General features: G+C 48.5%; 1 protein-coding gene across 2 annotated transcripts in view; it reads right to left on the bottom strand.

Annotated features, from left to right (window-relative positions):
- Window positions 1–1,509: 1,509 nt before the first annotated feature.
- The window catches only part of SDC3 (syndecan 3), a 71,416-nt gene continuing 50,624 nt past the window's right edge, over window positions 1,510–22,301 (bottom strand). For both annotated transcript variants that reach the window (XM_069078832.1, XM_069078833.1), the window contains exons 2-5: window positions 11,107–11,224; window positions 8,878–9,560; window positions 7,655–7,934; window positions 1,510–7,296 (exon numbers count right to left, since the gene is read on the bottom strand). In XM_069078832.1, the coding sequence (XP_068934933.1) occupies window positions 7,130–7,296; window positions 7,655–7,934; window positions 8,878–9,560; window positions 11,107–11,224 (1,248 nt within the window). In that variant the 3' untranslated portion in view covers window positions 1,510–7,129. The remainder of the gene's footprint in view (window positions 7,297–7,654; window positions 7,935–8,877; window positions 9,561–11,106; window positions 11,225–22,301) is intronic.

Below are 22,301 nucleotides of genomic sequence, written 5' to 3'. Positions count from 1 at the left end.
ATCATGGAATGCTATCTCTGTAGGTTTTCTGTTGTAGGATCTCACGTTTTTTTAACATATACATGTGAAAAAACATGATTTGAGGGGAGCCTTTAAGGGTGCTTTTTTTTCTTTTTTGCTCTACTGAGTCATATGCCCTTGAAATCAAGAAATAAATGTCAAAATATTATATTCTCTACCCATTTGTTAGTTGGGTGGTTTTAAGGTGTGATCTGCCTGATCACCAACTACAAAAGAACCTATTTCCTTCTCACACTTTCATTAAGACTACTTTTAGTGCATGTACAGACTAATATCAAAATTTATTTTATACATGAGAAAGCAGGTATATGGGGCTGGTAGTTGCTGACAGCTCCTTAATTGTTTTGGGTGAGAAGGAAATAAGACTGCCTAGGAGCTTTTCCACTTTGGGAATTTTCCCCTCCTTTCCCCCCCAAGTGCTTTGAAAATTGTTGTAATATAGCTTTATTCTGGATTGTATTTGTCATATCTAGTCATTTATCCTAACTTCATTTTTTTTAAATGTCATTGCTATTGATTCACATAGTATAATCAGGCATGGTGAAGTCCATAAGTGTTGTTCCCACTATTGTCATTGACGAGGATATCGATACAGAAATGAAGGCATACCTGTTCTCCTCTATGTATTTGTCTCCTTACTGTTTTAATTTTTGAAATCTCTCAGAATGTATAATTTAGCTACATCTAAAACAGCTGTATTTTATAGTCAGAGTAGTCCTTGCCTACAAGTCTTCCAGCCAAGGTAGTTTCTTGGGTCCTTCATCCGCATCATGGTGACTTTTGCCTCAATTAAAACCTAAGAAACAGCAAGAGTCAGAGTCCATGTTCTTTTCATCCATTTCCCACTTTTTTTTTAGAACCAATGACTTGATTAAGCAGATCAGAACAAAGTTGTATAAATTCACGGTGTCTTCTCATCATTGATTCTGATCTTTGTCCTATCCAGTCGATCTTGAAATGACTCTCATGTTGGCAGCCAAAACTTCCCTGTCTAGGCATTGTCTCCTAAGCTATATCGTGTGTGTGTTTGTGTGTGTGTGTGTGTGTGTGTGTGTGTGTGAGAGAGAGAGAGAGAGAGAGAGAGAGAGAGAGAGAGAGAGAGAGAGAGAGAGAGAGAGAGAGAGAGAGAGAGAGAGAGAGATGAAGTTTGGTAATCATTGCATTTAACTCTTTCCAACTCTCTTGAAGAAAGCATTCATGATGTACTGTCGGGCTCCTGAGTAATCTACAATACTTTGCTTTCCTTCATTCTTTGAACTCAAACCAACATATCTGACATTGTTTCTACCATTCTCCCCCATGCTCAGCTTTGCATTGAAGTCACTGAGTATTAAGGTATAGGTTAACTGTTGGAAGGACCTCAACAGCTTCTTCATAGGACTTTCTTCATCCCCCGAAACAGATGGTGGTCCATAAGCAGCGATTCTCTTCATGGCTGTTGGTTTGCCGATTCTAATCACAAGCATTGCAAAGTGAGATGAACAAGTATTCTGTGAAATCAATGCCTTTATTTAGCTCTCCAAGAACCTACAAGTCATTCTACTAATTACTGCAACTATCTTATATCTTCTATTTTATTTATAGCAAGATTAATATGGGTATGCTTAATAACCTGCATTTATATAGCTCTTTTAGGTTTACAAAGCATTGTTCAGCACATACGATTAACCCCACTTTATAGAATGAGGTTCAGTGAGTTTTAGTGACTTGCCCAGGGTCACATAGCTAAGTGTCAGAACCAGGATCTGAATCCAAGTCTGGCCTGTGTCTAAAATTAGTATTCTTTCCCTTATAGCACACTGATTTTCAATCTCATTGAGCAGATTACTCTAACAGAGTATCACGTTTTGGGGTCATTAAACAGAAGTCGCATGTAAGCATTAGTTTATAGAAAAGCCTGAAAACTGGGTGATACTTGGAATCTCCTGCCTGAATTCTCCACCAGTATCACTAAGGGAAATGGAGGCCACACAGGACCTTTCTCATTTTTGCTTTGAGCGTCACCATGGCCAAAAATACCATTCTCTAGTTGCCAGTCTTCTACCATGGAAGGCTACATAGTAGAAAGAACCAGACTTGAAATCCTGGCTCTGCCACTTGGTGCCCACATGACCTCGGGCAAACGCCCCCAACCCCCCCCTCCAGTCCCCAGCTTCCTCAGTCTTCTACCCATCCTTTAAACCTTAGCTCTGATGCCACTTCCAGGAAGCTTTCCTTGATCTCACCAGTTGAACATGAGCTTTTCCTCATTTCCCTTTGTTGCATCTTTCAAGGTTTACCTTCTAGCTGGTGTCAAAGCCCCCCAATAGATTTTTAAACTCCACGGAATGTTCTAATCTTTTCTCTTCCCCAGCAGTTAAAGAGCACCCTGTATTAATCGGTGCTTAATAATGGTTGTGGAACCCTAATGGTTCTCAGGAGATAGTTCATTTCCCTTTTTTTCCCTTAGGCTCTTTTAAAAAGCAAAGGTAGCACTGGTGGTCCTAGAGTGCTGCCTTCGAGGGAGGAGTTGAGGCACATGGAGGTGGCTTCTGGTTAGGTTGGCAGGGAGATGTGAGGTCAAGGCCTGGAGAAATGATTCTGATGCTCACCCTACTCCCAGACAGGGAGCATCCTTTAATTGACTTGTTTTATTTCCTCTTATAAATGGGCACAACACAGAAAGAATTAAAAAAAAAATAATGGTACCATTACAGGATTGGGCCATGAGCCCAGGGCTTGGACTAGATCCCCCCCTTGATGGGGAAGGGTTCAGTTGGTCTCTTTCTCCTTTGTTATTCAAAAGTTTTGGCCATAAACTCAGGACAAAAACGGTTAACAAACAGATTGAGTGGGAGGGATATAGATAGGGTGGGGGTCGAGGGTTTCTGCTCTCCCCTTTCTTCCACCTGGATGCACAGACAATTGTCCCTCCAAGTCCCAGGCCCAGGGGTGGTTCTGTAGAGGGAGAGCCCCCAAAGAGGGGTTTGCTGCATGAGACACAGTTCCTGTTAAAAATATTTACATGCATTCACTATTTAGGGGGGAGGGCCATGGTGCCAGCTCCAGCCCAGGAGGCTTCTTCAGGGTGAGTGCCAGAGTCTGGAACTTTCAGAAGCTCTCAAGACTGGGCCATGTACCCTGAGATCCTCGGTCCCCAGGTCTTTTGGCGATCTTGCTATTTGTAAATCTATACAGGCTTCTTCAATTCCTATTTACAAGGAGAGCAGCCTGGGGTCACTGCCCCATGAATGGGGAAAGGAGGAAAAGGTGGTTATACAAAGTGGAGGAATATTTGTCCTGAAATTGTGGATGAGATGCCCTGAAACAGAAAGGGTGCCCCATAGAAAATGCAGAGGGACACCCCAAAAAGCAGCTTTTCCCAGTAGCTGCCTTGCTAACAGTTGAGTCTAGGGGGGATGGGAATGTCTGCTTCCTGGCAGCCCTCCCAACCCAAGCTCTCAGCATCTCTCAGGTACAGCAATGCCTGCTGACCCACAAGGGGACCCCAAGCTCCAGACCACAAGGTTCCCCAACCCAGTTGGCTTTCTCCTCCACCTTCCCTTTCCCACTAGGCACTCCACTAGGAAACATTCCTATCAGTTTCCAAGGACCCCTAGAAATTGGATAAATGGGTCACCAAAGATGGCCTCCTCAGGAAGCATTGTTCCTGGGGTTGAAGGGACCAAGGCTGTAGTGCCAATGAGCCAATTCCTTGGGGGATTCCTCCATCCCCTAACCTGTTAACTCTCCTTACCTATAGCTCAGGCTATAGGAACTCCCCTCTAGCTAGACTGCCCTCATTATAGACATAACTCACTCTGGCAACCAGATGCCTATAGCTTCTCCCTGCCCTTCCCACTCCCAAGAGATCCTCCCCAAGCCAAGACCCTGCCTAGAAATGGGGTATAGGGTGATTCATTCGAACAGGACAGACCCTGTGAAATTCATATCATACTCATGGTCCAATAAGGGAAGGGGAGGTCCCAGGAAAGGAACACTGACAGTCTCTTGACCCTTCTCCACACTCTCCCCACCAGTTTTCTGGAAGTAGTATTACCTCATCTTTACTTCTCAGGATCCCCTTCCCATTTCTATCCACAAGGCTATATGTCAATTCAGCCTTGGGAGCCAGTGGTGACATGACAACTTTAGGGACCAAAAAGGGGCAGCTGGCATTTAGACAACCCTATCCCCAAACCTCCACACTCAAACACTTGGGGACCAACTTTTCCCCAGCTGGCCTCTGGCACTCCAGTGAATTCGTAGACTGAGGACTGGCCCCACTAGGCATCTTGGAGATGACACTAGACCCTTCCTCAAGGCCTGCCAGCTTTGACTCTTCTCTTCCTATGGACCATGGCCCTATAGGTGGGTGGTTGGGGAAACAAGACTGATAGGATAAGGTGATTACCAGTGCTAAGAGTGGGCAGGTCATGGATATAACTAAAAATAGGTTATGGACAGGAGTCTACAGGAGACAGAGCAGCAGGGACCAACATCCAGACACCCTTCCACACCTCCCTCCTGGGATCTAACCCATCAACTCAGGCTTCCTTTCTGGGCCTCAGACCAGACTTTTCTCCCTGCTCTCACATTCCCCCAGATGTAACAAGTCCCTCCCCATTCCCCATCTGCACACCTCACAATCCACCAAGGGGATGGCCTGCCTTTCTGACTTTGGGATGGGAGGAGCTGATGAAGCAAGGGGAATAAAACAAATGGGACATTAAGCATGAAGACTGGAGGCGAGCAGTCCAAAAACCAGGATTCTATCCCTGGAATTCCTTTCAGTCCCTCCTCCCCCAGCAAAAAAACCACCTCTCCCAAGTTTGAGACAGCCTGCAACAGGCTCCATGCCTCTGAGTGCATCCATTGAGAAACAGGCTAGCCCACAGGTGACGATGCTATTCCAGTTTCTTGACTGTCAGCATTGGGCGGCTCCCCTCAGGGCCCAGGATTCAGGCATGGAGCCCTCTAACAGCAGGTGCTCTCAAGAGATGGTGGGTTCCTCAGGTCTCTCAAGGAGGCAGAAGATACAAACTGTATGGGCCAGGCTTTGTCTATGAACGTGGCACCTGCTCCCAGAGTAACAAACAAGGTCTGAGTATGGAGATGCCTAGGACAGGGACAAGGAGGAGTGGATCTCATAAAACAGGGAGCCCAGTGCCAGCAGAATCTGCACCAACCACAAGCTCTGGGGCAGGGACCTCACAAAGGGCTCCTGGGAGCCCTATGGGGAGAAGGTACCAAAGGGCCTTGAGATGATCACCAGTCTCCCCATAGGGAGCTCCAAAGGGGAGGGCTTGTGTCCATATACTAGTCAAGAGGCAGCAGGGCTGGGCTAGGGGATACTCATGACTCTGTCCAGGCAGGCACTAAGTGGCTTCCAAGAGTTGGCAGACACATAGGCCCATGAACTGGGTGATACAGTAGGAGCCAGCTTCATGTAGGAAATCAAGGGCCTGAGGCCATTCCTGGAAAGTGGATCAGTTTCAATGAAAGTCCTTCCTTCCGCATCTCCATGCCCTTCCTGGGACCATCCCCAGTCCATGAGGGAGGGAGTCTGGAACTGGCAGACTAGAAGCACCCATATAACTCCACCACAGAAGTCAGGCCTTGGCATCCGGTTTCTGGGTCCACTGGGGGCATCCCCTTCCTTTCCAAATTCACAGGATCACCCCTAAAGCTGGGCCTGGCAATCTATTCTTCCATTGCACCACCCACCACGGCTCTTCCCACTGGCTCCAGGTATCCAGGAAAGGGGTGAGTAACTTAGAAGGGCAGGGAGAGCTGGAAGGCAGGCATCGGGGTCTTCAGGGAAAAGCAGCTTCTCCACTCCCCCTTCTCATCTTTTCTTTTAAAAAGAGATTCCCCAGCTATCCGACCACAGCATATGAGAACATGTGGTTGGTGGTACTGATTCAGGGCATGTCGATGACTGGTGTGTGGGAGAATTCTGTTGGGACACATGATAGTATGCCGGTGGGCCTGGTGTATGTGACTTTTTTGTGACTGTCTGCATGCTGGGTCATGTGAGTGATAGACGTGGCTGATTATGACGAAGTCGTGTCTGGCAAATGCTACCCCTTGGGTGGCTGCCGTGCCTCGGGCAGAATATCTCTGCCCAGACACTCCCCCCACCCTCACTAGCTTGAGCCACAGAGAGAATCCGTGCCCCGTCCAGCAAGAGAGATGGGGGAGGGAGAGAAGGAATGTTCCCCCCTCCTCTGGAAAAGGTTTGAGCCAGCCACTCTCAGGCACTCTTGGCAAAGCCACATGCTTGTTAACCCTGATGCTGGTTGGCACTGGGAGGTAACTCAAAGGTTTGGTCTGAGAGAGTCCCAGGAGCAGGGGGAAGGGGCAAGGGAGGGTAGAGAGCTTCCAGGCTCTCCACTCACTCCCCTCTCCCACTATCGCCCCTCTTCCACTCAGACTCTCTCTTCCCTTTCCTCTCTTTCCTCCCCCCAACTTCAATCCAGCATTGTCCACAGGGCTCACTTGCCATGGCCAAAAGAAGTCCCGCCTAAGAGATGGCATTGGCTGCCATGGGCCCCTAAAACCACTAAATTAAGGGTTCACGGCCCCATGGCAAAAGGTGCCCCGCTGCCAGTCCAGGAGAAATCTCCCAATCCCGATGAGAAGGCCATCGAGAGCCCAAGGGAGAGGAGAAAGCGATTCCCAAGTCTTGCCCCCTCATTTATCAACCAAAGAAAGTTTTGTCTGACTCAACTTCTCCCACAGATAGAAATCTGGCCCAAAGTCCCTGGAGCCCCAGCCTGACCAGCCATTGGCTCCTCTGGAGCCCAGCTCTGGCCTGAAAAGTAGGGTGGGATGCTGATCAGAGCTCCTCTGGGAATAAGTGGGTTCTAGGGTAGGGGGGAATCCCAGTTCTGTAGATGGGAGAGGGGAGGCTGACTGCCCCCTTTCCAAGGTCCTGCCCCACGTGCCAGAGGGAGGGCACAAGGGGTCATGGACAATGTCCCCCTGCTCCAGCAATAAACTTGGGTCCAGTGCAGCAGAGGGATTCAGAAGACTCACAGTTCTGTCCAATAGGTAAGCAAAAAGTGGGAAGGAGAGAAGAGGAAGGCTGGGGGGAGGGGAAGGAAGAGGAGGCACCGAGGTCCCTCTAGGCATAGAACTCCTCCTGTTTGTCCGGCTTCTGGTACGTGACGCTGGCCTGCTTCGGTTCCTCCAAGGTATAGCTCCCTTCATCCTTCTTCTTCATGCGATAGATGAGGAGTGTGACCAGAAAGGCAGCAAAGAGGGCTCCGACCACCCCACCCACAATCACCGCTGCAGGGAAGAATGAAGGAGCAGGGCTTAGGAGTCGGAGTGAAGAAGGGTGGGCACTCAGGGGCTCAGGGACTGGGAAGCAGGGCGGGGCCAAGCCCGGCTTCTGCTTCTTGCTGCCACATCCCCCCAGGTACAGTAGGGACCTCCTGGCTTAAAGAGGGACCCTGAAGCCTGAGCTAATGAGGATTCCCTGGGAGAAAAGGGAAGAATATGAGTGAATGAATAATGCACGAAAGAATGAAACACTTAGTAAGTGTTTAAGTTCTGGGGACACAAGAACTCCATCCATCCATCCTCCCTTTCTTCTCCTCACTCCCCATCTCCATCCCCTCCGCCCCCAACCTTAGCCAGGCCTTACCTACTAGCACCTCCTTCCTCTCAAGGATGTTCTTCTGAGGCAGCTGGGCTGCGGAGTTGCCCAAGTCAATGGTGTTATCAAACAGGCCTGGCCCGGGCTGTTCATCCTTGGGCTTTATTCCTGCTGAGGTGGTAGTGGTCTTTTCACCCACTGCCACTACTTCATTGTCCAGCTCTGGCTGGGTGATCCCCTCCTCTGGGGGCTCCGAGTCCCCACTGGGGAATGGGACCTCGGCCTCCACTTCCCGGTTTGTAGCTAGTGGGGCCTCTGGGGTAGGGGTCTGCAGGGATGGAGAGCAGAAAGGGAGGATAGTGGGTAGGGGCCTTGAAGCGTTGACTCAAGGCTCTGTCATTCCCCCAGCATGGAAATCCTCCATTGGGCCCTCACCTCCCCATCCCTAACCAGGAAGGACAAGTTCTCCCTCCTTACCCCCAACCCTATAGACACCCCCTATGCCAAGCAGAAAGTACAGAGAAGAAAGAGAAAGGGAGAGAAGGAGGAGGAGGAGAGAAGGAGAGAAAACAGCCAAGAAGAGAGGAAAAGAAAGAAGGTACATGATGGAGTGATGTTTTGATGGACTTTAATTATTTGTTGAAAGGAAAGGCTATATTTGGGTCGCTGAAAAGTAATACTGATGTAAAAAGATAAACAATGAACCATTTTAAAAGGAAAAAAAGGAAGTCAAGAAAGAGATGGGGAGAAAAGGAAAGAAAGAGGGATGAGAGGGACAAGAGATGGAAAAGCAACACAAGATCATAGACTGGTAGTCAGGAAGACCCTTAGGGGCCATCCAGTCCAAAAGCAGGGGACCAGAAACCTGGAAAGGCCAGGTAACTTGCCTGAAGTCACAGCAGTAACTTCCAAAGCTAGGATTTTGGATCCAAATCCAGTGGAAAGAAGAAAAGGACAGGAGGAGGAGGGATGGAAGAGAAGAGGGAATGGACCAAGGTGGAGTCAGGGAGGCCCATCTGGCAAGCAGGGACAGTGCATGTGAACAGGGAGCATATGCCATGCAGACAACAGCAGACATTTGGTAGGGCCTTGTCACCGTGACTGGCAATGCCTTCCCAACAAGACCTGCCTGCTCATCACCTCCCCATTCACCATCCTTAATCCTGTCCCAACCCCCATCCCCCATTCTTTTATCTTCATTCCAAATCTCTCTCCATTTGGCTTTTTCTAAATCCCTATTTCATCTCTAATCCCCAACCCTATTCTCCCACCTGTGGGACCTCTGTAGGCACCAGGGCATCAGATCCCAGGGCTACAGTGCTCTTCTCGAAGACACCTGGAGGCTGAGAGGTTTCTGGCTTCGGCAAGGTGCTTGGCGTGGCAGTGACCACCAGCTTAGGGGTGGGTGCCTCTGTGTCCAGGCCAGAAGCCACTGCAGAGAGTGTGAGTGTGGCAGGCGCTGTAGCCTGAACTGTGGCTTGAACTGTGGCCTGGACCGTGGCTGCCACAGTAGCTGGTGGAGGAGGCGGGAGCTTAGGGAGGGCTGTTGTCTGAGAAACTGGCACACTGATTGTGGATGGGGGGTATGTGGGGATGCTAGCAGTAGTTGGGATGATGTTGGTGGTGACAACAGCAGCGGTGGCCACAGCTGGGGCTACAGTAGCCACGGCCGGGGCCTCAGTGGCCACAACCGGAGCTGTAGTGGTCACCACCTCTGTGGCCGTGGCCATGGTGGCAGCAGTGGCAGCAGCAGTGGGGACCACTGACACCTTGGTCACTGCCAAAACAGTGGTGGCAGGCTTGGGTGTGGGATTCTCCGAGGGCTGCATCTCAAAAGGGGTGCCCATGGGCTGGATGGCACTGGTCGGCAGCACAGCTGGGGTGGTGGACAGGGCAACAGCTACATTGGTACTTATCCGTACAGCCTTCTCAATCCCAGACTCTTGCTCAAAGTCTAAAAGGAAGGAAGAATAGGGGAGATTGTGGAGTTAGTGGGAGCCATGGTTTTGTTGGGGCAGGGGGGTGCAGAGAGGATTGGCATTTTCTCACCCACCTTTCTATTCAGTTTCCCTTCTGGTATTATGGCAGAGAAGGGAATATGGCCTTTTCCCAAGGGGAAGGACCTGCTCCATCCGCTCCGCCTATCAAAATTCACCCCATTCTCATCACCCCCAAAGCCAGACTCCACCTCTTCCATCAGCCCTCCCTGATCACCCCCAGCAAGCTCGCACTCCCAGTGTTTTCCATACCTTTCTGTGTTCCCATCACTCAGTGGGTGCCAACCGCCTACTGCCTGCTATGTTAACCTTTCATGGGCAATTGATTTATTCACCTAAACCTAAGCTCCTAGAGGGGAACATACTTGGAGACCAAGACTCCAGTTCCAGCTAGACCGCCAACACTCCAGTGTAGGCAGTCAAGTGGCGCTAGGCCTGGGAGCCAGGCAGACCTAAGGTCACATCCAGCCCCAGACGCTTACTAGCTGTGCAACTCAGGCCAAATCACTTACCCTCTCTCACCCTCAGTTTCTCCATCTGTAAAATGGGGACAATAACAGCACTTTAATGGGTAGCTAAGTGGTGCAGTAGACAGAATACTGGGTCTTAAGTCAGGAAGACTCATAGTCCTGAGTTCAAATCTGACCTCAGACACTTACTATCTATGTGACCCTGGGCAAGTCACCTAACCCTGTTTGCCTCAGTTTCCTCATCTGTAAAATAAGCTGGAGAAGGAAATGGCAAACCACTCCAGTGTCTTTGCCAAGAAAACCCCAAATGGGGTCACAAAGAGTCAAACATAACTGAAACACAACTTCACAACAACACAGGGTCACTGTGAGGACCAAATGAGATATTTATAAAAGCACTTAGCAGACCTTAAATCCTATATAAATGCTTGCTATTGTCACAAAATCACTTTGCCCTCTCTGGGCCTTCTATCGATAGTGAAGAGCTATAGATATGTAACTCCACTGAGCCTCAGTTTCCTCATCTGTAAAATGGGGCCAATAGTGAGTTCACAGGGGGGTAGTGAGGCTCAGATGGGGCTCACTGTAAGCTCTAAAGGTTTATGTTAGTATCAGTTATTGTTCTCTGTATCCCTCACAGCACCTAGCACAATGCTAGGCACACAGAGGGGAGGGGAGGGGACACACACACACACACACAAACACACACACAGGACATTTATGCCAACTGGTTGAGGGGATGTGGCCGGGAGCCAACAGTTTCCTAGACAGGCCAGGCTAGGGGTTTTCCAGCAGCCCCAAGGTGGCCATGGAAGCAGGAGGAGGAGGAGGAGAAGAGGAGGGGTAGAAGGGGGAGGAGGGAAAGGAGGAGTAGGAGGGGAGGAGGAGGGGGAGGAGGGGAGGAGGAGGAGGAGGAAGAAGAGGAAAGGAGGGGAGGAGGAAGGAAGAGGAGGAAGGGAGGAAGAGGAGGAAGGGAGGAAGAGGAGGAGGGGAGGAAGGGAAGGAGGAGGAGGAGGAGAGGGACCAAACTTACAGCCAGAGCCAGAGCCCGAATAGTGGTCGTCCAGCTCATCGTCTGGGAAGGAGTCATCATCCCCTGAGCCCTCTAGGTCAACTGGCCTCTCAAAGTTCTCACTGCGCCATCGCTGAGCCTAGGGAGGAGCAGAAGGACAGAGTTCAACACCACGGAACCAAGCGGGCAGTGGGCAGACACCCAGGGAGGCCAGAGGCCATACAGTCACAAACTCATGGTAAAGAACCAGGGCCTGGAGCCACTTCTGTGGCACCGCCGAAAATCTCAGGGTGTCCAAAATGGCGGACCATTGTTCAACCCACACACACACATAGGGTAAGGATACCAGGGATGCTGTTCAGCCCAGACCTCTACAGACATGTCTCAGCATCCCTGATTGGGTCAAATTCCCTTCTTATCTGATTATATACAATCACAGGCCCTCGTGCTTTCCATGACCAGTTCCCTAAGAACAGGTCACTAGCTCAAAGTCCCTTCCCTCAAAGAGAATACACTCTAACGTGGCAAACAGCATGTGAAAAAATAACTAAATATAAAATATTTCTTCATTTGTAAAATGCAATCCACAAAAATGTAAGTTTAGGAGGCAGAGATGGCCGGGGGTTGGGAGGAGATCAGGAAAGGCCCAGTAGAGAAGAAAGCCTTTGAGCAGAGTTTTGAAAGGAGTGAGGCAGTGTGAGGGGAGACTCAGACTTGGAGAAGTGCCTCCTCAAAGCCACAGAAGTGGGAGACGACATGTTGTATGTAAAGAAAAGCGAGGAGACCAATTATGAAAAAACATGGCAGCGCTGTATCAAGGGCATGGCAGAAAAGGCCAAGAGGTGGGAAGCTGGCATCTTTTACTCATTACCTGTGTGACCTTACAGAAATCTTTCAGTCTGTCTGGGCCTCAATTTTCTCATCTGTCAAATACAGGGATTAGAATAGATGGCCACCAAGGTCCTTTCCCACTTCTGATCTATGATATCATGATTCCCTACACCATACAGAAGATTAAGTCCTTTTCTTACTAGCTGTGTGACCCTAGGCAAGTCATCTACCTGTCTTGGCCTTACTTTCCTATGGATGTTATTCCATTTGAGCCTCATAACAACCTTTCTAAGGTAGATGCTATTAATAGCCCCATTTTTATAAGGAAACTGAGGCACAGAAATGTTAAAAGTCCCAAAATTAACATGTGCCTGAGATGGGAATTTGAACTCAGGTCTCACCAGCTTGGAATCCAAGGTTCTACCAACTAGGCCACCTACCTGCTACATAAAGTTAGGGACTGGACCCAATGACCTCTAAAGGTTACTTCTAAATCTAGGGTCCTGTCACCTAAACCACATTCTGAGTTCCAAACCCTTGACTCAGACTTAACCCTGACCATACAATGATACCTACCACATGCTGAATTTGGATACAGAATCATCCCTCATTCTAGCCATGTACTGATGGTTGGCCCAGGAGAGAGTAAACCACTCTGATCACTGTGGACAAGCCCCTAAGACTGGCTACAGACCAAGCCTGCATCGCAGCTATGGACAGAGTCCTTGCCCCAGAACCAAAAGTCCCATCATCCATCTGGTAAACATGATGCTTTAGCCCCAAGGAGAAAGTGGCAACAGCCCAAGGAAGAGAAAGGAAAAAGCACTGATATAAAGCCTACTACGTGCCAGGAACCATAGTAAGCATGTCTTACAAATATTATCTGATTCTGTCCTTATAACAACCTGATAGCTAGGTGCTATCATTCCCATTTTATATTCAGGGAAACTGAGGCAGATAGCAGTTAAGTGACTTGCCTGAGTCACACAGTTATTAAGTGTCTGAACCCTGATTTAAACCCAGGAGTTTCTGACTCCCAGCTCTTTATTTCTCCCCCCTCCTGGGGGCACAATTCAAAGAACACACCAACCTGCTAAGGTCCAGGGCATCTTCCCCATGTGTGAGAGGATGCATTAATTATTAGGGGCTAGAACTAAGTCATAAACCCTCCCTACCCCACTAAAGAAAAGAGCGCTATTTCATGAATTAATTCATTCATTCAATAATTTACTGACAGCTTGCTAAGGCTGTAAAACTCTTTAATGTTTTGATGTCTGGAGGGGAAAATGAAAATATATTACTAGCTGTTCCACAAGCCTCCAGATGCTTGCACCCTCCCTCCCAAACTACTCTGTATTTAACTATGCAGTAATTCTTGGTGTTCATTCTTTTTTGTCAATGCACTCATCTTTCCCCATCAGAATGTAAGCTCTTTGCAAGTAGGAGATGTCTCACTGTTTGTATTTGTAGCCCTAGTTCCTAGGACAGCACCTAGCGCATAAATGGTACTTAAAGATTGTTAAGGGGGTAGCTAGGTGGTGCAGTGAATAGAGCACCAGCCCTAGAGTCACTAGGATCTGAGTACAAATCTGGCCTCAGAAACTTGGCACTTACCAGCTGTGTGACCCTGGGCAAAGTCACTTAATCCTGACTAGGAAGGAAGGAAGGAAGGAAGGAAGGAAGGAAGGAAGGAAGGAAGGAAGGAAGGAAGGAAGGAAGGCTGGCTTGCTGATTCATGGATAGGGAAAATTCAAGGAAGTGATCTTTTCCAGAAGGGGGTAACACAGGAAGTTTCACGGAAGAGGTGTCCATCTCCAAAATCTGTGTCCCTTCACTGGCCTTGCCCCATGGCTGGGGTGCTTTGCCCCTTCATCTCCCCCTCTAGGTTTACCTGGTTTCTTTCAAGACTCCACTCCAATCCCACTTTCTGCAATAGTCCTTTCTCCACCCCATCCCACTCCCCCCCCCCCCCCAGTGTTCTCCCTCTGGGATTATCTCTCATTATCCTGTATGTATTTTGTAAAGACCTAGTTATTTACACGTTGTCTCCTCCATTAGGGGCAGTTAGGTGGCACAGCAGATAGAGTGCCCAGGCTGGAATTTAGGAAGACTCATCTTCTTAAGGTCAAATGCAGCCTCAGACACTCACTAGCTGTGTGACCCTGGGGAAGTCACTTCACGCAGTTTGCCTCAGTTTCCTCATCTGTAAAATGCTCTGGAGAAGGAAATGGTAAACCACTCTAGTGTCTTTGCCAAGAAAACCCTGAATGGAGTCACGAAGAGAATCAGACATGACTGGACTAACTCATCCATTGGAAAGCAAGCTCCTTAAGCACAGGGACCCAGTTTCTTTGTATCCCTAGGGCTCGGCACAGAGTAAGCACCAAGTAAACTCTTGTTGTTGGTGATGGTAATAATCAATCAATAAACATTTATTAAACTTCTGTGCTAGGCACTATGTTAAGCTCTGGGGATGACAGCATGTAAATATATACAAAGCAGACCATATATAGGATAAATTTGTTGCTGTTATTCAGTCATGTCCGACTCTTCATGGCCCTATTTGGGGTTTTCTTGGCAAAGATATTGGAGGGATTTGCTATCTCCTTCTCCAGCTCATTTTACAGATGAGGAAACTGAGGCAAACTGGGTTAAGTGACTTGACCAGGGTCACACAGGCTTTCCTGATTCCAAGCCTAGTACTCTATCTACTGGCTGCCCCAGATGCAGGATAAATAGAAAATAATTAATGGAGGGAAGGTACAGAATCAAGAGAGGTTGGGGAAGGCTTCCTATAAAAGGTGGGGTTTTAGTTGGGACATAAAGGAAGCCAGGGAGCTCAGTAGTTGGAGTGGAAGAGGGAGAGCATTCCAGGCACAGAGAAAATGCCCAGAGTGAAGAGATGGAACAGCCAGGAGACCAGTCTCACTGGACTGAAGAATGTGTGTGGGGAGTAAGGTATAAGAAGAGAAAGGTGGGAGGGGGCTAGGTTAGGAAGGGCTTTGAATACCAAACAGAACATCTTGTATTTGATCTTGGGGGCAATAGGGAGGCACTGGAGTTTACTGGGTTGGGGGAGTGACACGATCAGACCTGCCTTTTAAGAAAATCACTTTAAGTGGCCGAATAGAGGATAGACTAGAGTAGGGAGAGACTTGGGGCAGGCAGACTCACTGGCAGGTTATTGCAATAGTCCAGGTGTGAGGGGATGAGGGCCTGCACCAGGGTGGGAGCAGTGTCACAGGAGAGGAGAGAGGCTACAAAGGTGCAATTGACGGGCCTTGACCACAGCTTGGATATGGGAGCGGAGGGGTGAGAGAGCCCTTGGAGTCAGAAATGACCCCTAGCTTGTGAGCCTGAGGGACCAGGAGGATGGGATTGCCCTCTATAGTAACAGGAAAGGTCGGAGGCTGGGAGGGGGAGAGAGGTTTAGGGAGAAAGATAATGAGCCATGTTTGGGTTTAAAATGCTTTGTCATTTAAACTAGGCCTTGAAGGATAGATAGGATTTCAACAGGTGGAGGAGAGTAGGGGGGAGACCACGAAGGAGTAAATGTATGAAGTGAGAAAGAGACGGCTGAGTCCAGGGAAAGAAGAGCAGCCCGAAGGATCCGAAGGCATGGGAAAAGTCTGATGCAGTCACAGAAGGCTCAAGGGCCCACCTCTGGGTCCTGGACATACATACAAAGATGGAGGCCAAGGGCAGGGAGCTGAGTGTGAAGACAAAAGGAGGTCCAGAACCTGTAAGAACAGTGTCAGGAATGCCAAAGCATCACAAGAAGAAGAGACCTGTGGAACATAAGGACAGCACAAAACGTGGGATTGGGTTTGGTTTTTTTTTTAGCCCCTGGAGAGCAAAAGGGAGATCAAAGCAGGGACTGAGACCACAACCTCAGAATAATCAAAGACAGCAAAAAATGAAGCAAGCCCCAAACCAAACCAAACCAACCCTTCTCATCTCTTTCTTTGCCTGTTTTCTCTGCAGATTGGAAAGTATAAAACAAACATGGTTAAGTGGGAAGTGATCTTCCCAGGATGAGTTAAGAGCTGGGAAGTAGCCGGCTGCCCTAAAAGGTTTGATGTCACAAGATCTCCACCAGCGACAATCCCTGGCCCTGAAATAGAGGAATGTGGTTGCTGAGCCATCGCCAATCATTGAAAAATTGTAGAGAACAGACGAAGCCCTGTGGGTCTGGCAAAAGGCAAACGGAGGCCTGATTTTCAAGAAGAGAAAGAGGGTGGGTTCTTCAGACAATGAGCTAATAGCCTGATTTCTATTCCTGGCAACCCACTCAAGTCTGTGATGAAAGGGGTGCTCTCTGAATACTTTTGAAAGCACTTAGAGCCAGTATGGGTTCATGAAGAACAGATCGTACCTGACTAACCTCATTTCTTTTCCTTTTGGACTCAGTCATTAGACTGGCAGAGCAGAAGGGCATTAGTGCAGCACACCTCGATGTTAATCACCCATATCCTTGTGAATGAGAGAGGAGAGACAGACACAAGCAGACAGACAGAAAGAGGGGTGGGGCAAGGAAGGAGAGACAGAGACAAAGAGAGGAGAGACAGAGACAGAGAGACAGAAAGAGACAGAGAGAAACAGATAGATACAGAGACAAGCAGACATAAGGATACAGAGACAGAGACAGACAGACAGACAGACAGAGCCAGAGAAAGAGAGAGATTCCATCCTGACAACAATCACCCAAATGAAGAGAACAAGGAATGGTAAGTAGGCTCACATTAAGTATAACCTGGGCTCTGCCTTGTTAAAGCACACAGCCTTCCCTGCTTTTAATGAATGGCAAATTCTAACAGTGACAGACGGCAAGTCCCATTAGGCACAACTGCCACTGAGCTTTTGGGGGAGCCTGGTGCACTTTGCTGGGATGTGTTCATATTTATCTGCAGAGTTTGAACCATCAGATCTATGATTTCATTGGCATCGGGGACTCCCAGGGAAGAACCTCCTTCTCCCAGTCCTGATCTGCACGTGCTTGGCACCCTGTAGTCCCAGAGAGTTTCCTAGGGGAACTCTCGAGTTAAACGGCTCGACCAGTCACACAGTCCCGGAGGCGACACTTGAATCCAGGCCTTCCTGACTCCAGCATGCTAAGGGTGTACCATGATATTACTCTAGTTGCTGTGGTTATTGTTGCTGCTCATTCATTTGAGCTGTATCTAACTCTTCATGACTCCATTTTCTTCATGAAAACCATTTGGGGTTTTCTTGACAAAGATACTGGTGTGGTTTGTCATTTCCTTCTTCAGTTCATTTTACAGATGAGGAAACTGAGGTAAACAGGGTGAAGTGACTTGACTAGAATCACAAAGCCAGAAAGTATCTGAGGCCAGATCTGAACTCATGAAGATGAACCTCCCTATTCTAAACAAGATATCTATTCTAGGTAAGACAAAATTAATCAAACTTTAAAAACAGGATGGAGAGGTGTCCACTAGACAATAGTATGGGTAGGTGTACTTGGTACAGGGCCTGGCACATAGTAGGTACATTTATAAAAAATGTTTGCAGACTACCTGACTTAACGGAACCAAAGAGTGGTGAGTGGTGAATAGATGTCAAACTGGAGAGATCCAATGGAGGGACCTGCTCTTGCTGCATTCTGCATCAACAATTTGGATGAAGGTATAGATGGCTCATCAAATTTTAGAAGATGTCAGGGCAGCTAAGTGGTACAGTGAATAGAGCATCGGCCCTGGAGTCAGGAGGACCTGGGTTCAAATCTGGGCCCAAACACTTAACACAAAAAAAGTAGTCGTGTGACCTTGGGCAAGTCACTTAGCCCCAACTGCCCTCCAAAAAGCAAAAAAAAAAAATTTTTAGAAGATGCAAAGTTTGGAAGAATAGGTTAACACACTGAGACAACAGAATGAGGACGCAAAATATCTGTGCCAATGCCCTGCCTGTCCACTGGGTTATGTACTCATCTCCAGTGAAATATTGGTAAACAAAAGAGAGCCTGGTTCAAATACAGCCTCTCATGCTTCCTACTTCAGGCTGGTCATTTACCTTCCCTGGGCCTTCATTCCTTCAACTGTCAAATGAAGGGATTGGACTAGATGGCCCCAACATCTTTTTCAAGTTCCTGAATCTATAATACTGTGATCCAGCAAACTGATTTACAGAATAGAAATAGGAAAGCAACACACACAACGACTCCATCCACATAAATGCAAAGAACAGAAAATTGAAACTGAGCACTGGGTAATTCTGATCATCCAAGTGGGCCTCCAAGAACAGAAAAAATGCAGTGCCCTCCCTCCTTAGCAAAAAGGAGCAGAACAGTGCATATTACCACCACATTGCGTGAATGGGGTCAAGTTGCTTAATTTCTTCTCTGTCTCTCTGTCTTTCTCTCTCCATCTCTCTTCTCTCTCTATCTCTCCCCTTCTGTGTCTTTCCTCTGTGTCTCTCTGTCTACCCCTGTCCCTTCTATGTCTGTCTCCCCTCTCTCTTTCTCTTTGTCTTGCTCCCTCTGTCTCTTTCTCCTCTATTTCTCCATTTATCCCTGTCCCCTCTCTGTCTCTTCTCTCTCTTCTAACTCTTCTCTCTCTGTATGTCTCTCTCTTCCTCCTGTCTCTTTTTCTGTCTATCCTTGTCTCCTCTCTGTCTCTCTCTCAGTCTCTATTTCTAGCTAAGTAGGGAGAGGATATATTTGGAAATGAAAGAAGGCACCATAAAAACAAAAGATTCCAATAAAATTGTTTAGAGAACAAAAGCGTGCTCCTGCAATTGGGTTAGAAGAAACCACCTGCAGCAGTACCGGATGGCCAAAGGAGAGCCCCTGTGAAAAAGCCTCAGGCGGCTTCCATGGACCACTCCAGGGCAGCTCCAAATGGCAATGCTAGGTGAGCCTTCCTGCACCAAAGCACGCTGGAGGACAGCCCCACTGCCAGAGCTCTGGCTGCCCCCTCACACCAAGAGCACTGGAGGGGAGCTTTGGGCAGCACACTTTGAAAGGCCAGTAGGCAAGGGAAGCAAACAGCCTGAATAATTACTGGTTGAAGGAACTAGGGGTGACAAGACATGGGCAGAACACGCAAGCTGGGCAGTCCATGGACTTGGAAATGGGAAGGCCCTGAGTTCAAATCCTGCCTTGGGTATCTACTTAGGCAAGTCATTCTGGACCTCTGAAAAACTGAGGCACAGGAAAGGTGGACTCAGTGATTTCTAAGGTTCTTTTCCTGCTCCAACTCCACAATCTCATGCTCTCAGCAGTGAGGACCTGGAGTAGGAGGGTGGCAGCAGCAGGAGGAGGAAGGGAACAAATGATGATTTGATTATCGCTCTAGAGCTGGCAGGCATCTCGGTGGCCAGCTGGTCCAACCCCCTCACTTCACAGAGGAGGAAAGTGTGACCCAGGGAAGCGTTATCATTGGCCCAACGGAGTAAGTAAGCAGCAGGGGTGAGATCCGAACCCAGGTCCTCTGACTCTGCCACCAGACTCTTTCCGATGTACCAGCCGACGGGCTTTGCCACCTCTTCCAGTGATATGGCAGAGGGTCCGCTCATTGACTGGCTAGGAGAGTTGGGGAGGAGAGAAAAGATGTCACTTCAGGAGCCTGCAATCATGGCCCCAGAGGTGGAAGGGGGTTGGAGCTTCAGAACATGGGAGCCTGGAGGACGAGCGGTGCCACTCACAGAGAAGTCTAATTCACAGAGATGACTCGGAGGGAAGTGGAAGACACTCCACTGGGGTCCTATCAGGTTGGGCTAGGCTGGTCTCCCCAGGCCCCATTCTCATTTCTGCTTCTGTTCCTACCATTAGCTCCCTTTCCCACTTAGTGATAGGTAAAGATCCTTCCACTGGAAAATTCTTAGAGATTCCTCAGTGGCTGTGTTGTCCCAGTCCTTGAAAGGTGATTGTCACAGAAGGTGGCTGAGAAATGAGAACCCTCCCATCTTTCTTGAATGTTCAACCTCTGAACCGAGTGTTCACAAAGCCAAACTAGATTTTTTGAAAGGTTTCCAACCCAGTCAGGCTCTCTCTGAGCCAAGCCCAGCGTAGGGAACCCCAAGGCAAGACACAGCAGGGTCCTACCAAGCCTAGCTCTCTCCAAGTGGAGGATGGGGAAAGGGGTCCTCATTGGGGGCAAGGGGGCAGGAAGTTATTAACCCTGAAAGAGTCCAGCTCCCTTCCCTCAGGCTCGGTAATGAATTAATCAGTATTTACTTGCTGGAAGTGACTCATGGAGTGGAACAATTAGCATAATTGCTCCCATGACTAATTGCTTTGATTACTGGGACTTCCCACTTTTGAGTCTTCTCTGGAGCTCGAAGGGCTCCCTACACACACCTTTTCCAACCAGGGGTCCTGGCCCCAATGTCCAGAGAAGGATCCTGAGACTGAGGAAGAAGGGCCCCCAATTCTGAGGCCTCTCCTGTCAGAAAGTACAAAATGTCAGAGCAGGAAGAGGATTCAGAGATGATCTAATCCAAGCCCCCCAATTTACAGAGGAGGAAAGAACACCCAGGAAAAGGGTACTGACCTGCCCATGGTATCATAGTGGCAGCAGCAGGCCCCAGTTCTCTTGCTAACCAGGTCAGAGTTCATTGGGCTATCCTACCTAACTGATCCATTACCAGGAAGGGAGGGAGGGAGGGATAGGCTAGCAATGATAGCTGGGAGATGGCAGACTCATCAGTGTTTGGGGGGATGTCTACATTCAGAGCACATAGTCACAGAGAGACTCACAAAGACATGCTACACACACATACACACACACACACACACTGACAAAGAGATACATTCCCTATGACATACACATGCTGCATATAGTCACGCACACACACATACTTACAAAGACGTACTCACACAAAGACACAACGTGCTACACACAGGCTCACACAGATACACAAAAACTCATAAAGGCCCATTCACACATCTACATAAATGCTGAACAAAGGCTTGCAAAGACACACCCTTAGGCGCATCCCACACACAGGTGAACCTAAACTCACATATTCATAAACCAGATAGACTCTCTCAAACATACATACTTGGAGGCACACATAATATGCGCATCTGTACAACCAGTGTATTTGTACATTGTGTGTATATGTCTGTGATGGAGAGAGATAGAGACAGACACAGAAAAAGAGAAAAGAGGAGGGGGGGAAGGGACAGAGAAGATTAGAAAGAGAGGGAGACAGAGAAAGAGGAAAAGAGAGAAAGATAGAGGGGGAAAGACAGAAGATGGGGAAGAGAAGAGAAGAAGAGAAGAGAAAAGAAGAGAAGAGAAGAGAAGAGAAGAGAAGAGAAGAGAAGAGAAGAGAAGAGAAGAGAAGAGAAGAGAAGAGAAGAGAAGAGAAGAGAAGAGAGACAGAAAGAGAAAAAGAGAAAGAGAAGAGGAGGATGAGACGGGGGAGGCAGCAGGGAGAGAAGGTATTTAACAGCCATGAGTAGCAGAGAAAAACATCAAGCCTCCTATGAATCAATCAGTCTCCACTCAGGTAGCTCTCACCTAGATACTATTAATCCCCATCCCAGTAGCCCCTGACATGACAACAGTTGCCATGACGACCATCTTCTCCATCCTAATGACTGGGAGCTGAAACTCCCCACAGAGCTGAGAAGGAGACTACGCAAAAGGGAGAGATCAAGAGCCAGGGGACAGAAAGGGAGGATGAGGGACAGAGGAGAGACAGAAGAACAGGAAGGAAGGTCAGCAGGAAAGAAGAGGGAATGAGAGCAAAAGTGGGTCAGAGGAATAGGAGAGGGAGAGGAACAGAGGCAGGGCCACAAAGAGCCACACACCTCTCCCCTCTCCTACCCCACCCTTGACCCCCCAGGGGTGGGGGGGATGGACAAAGGCATCAAGGGGAAAGACATAGGGGAGGGGGGAGGGAAGGAGAAAGGGGCAAGAAAGGAAACAGAGGGAGAAAAAGGCAAGGGCGGAGAAAGATAAAGGGAAAGAGTGAGAGACAAAATGGTAGACACAGAAATAAAACGGGAGAGACAGAAGGTAGAAAGGGGCCTAGAAAAGCAGAGGGTGGGGACAGAAAGGCAAAGAAAGACAAGAAGGACCAGGGGATTGAAAAAGTGAGGGAGGAACAGGGAGTACACAAAGGAGACAAAAGGTAGAGGTGAGGACTGAAGAGACAGGGAGGGATATGAGGATGGAGAGATGTGGGAGAGTGAGGAACAGAATGTAGAATGAGAGAGAGCAGAGAGAGATAGGGAGGCCAGAAGGACAAACAGACAGGGGAGGGCAGTGAGGGACATGAAATATCAGATGGGTGACCTTGGTCAAGTCAGCCTCTCTGGGCTCAGTTTCCCCACATGAAAAATGAAGCTGGACTAAATGACCTCTGAGGTTCCTTCCAGTTCCAGATCTATGATCCTGTGATACTCTGGCAGAGGG

Source organism: Petaurus breviceps, unplaced genomic scaffold (genome assembly GCF_028583685.1).
Source record: "Petaurus breviceps papuanus isolate PSGF00001 unplaced genomic scaffold, PetGlider_PUasm1.0 91041, whole genome shotgun sequence".
NCBI lineage: Eukaryota > Metazoa > Chordata > Mammalia > Diprotodontia > Petauridae > Petaurus > Petaurus breviceps.
Note: the sequence above shows the minus strand (reverse complement) of the source record. Positions and strands in the feature narration are given on the sequence as shown.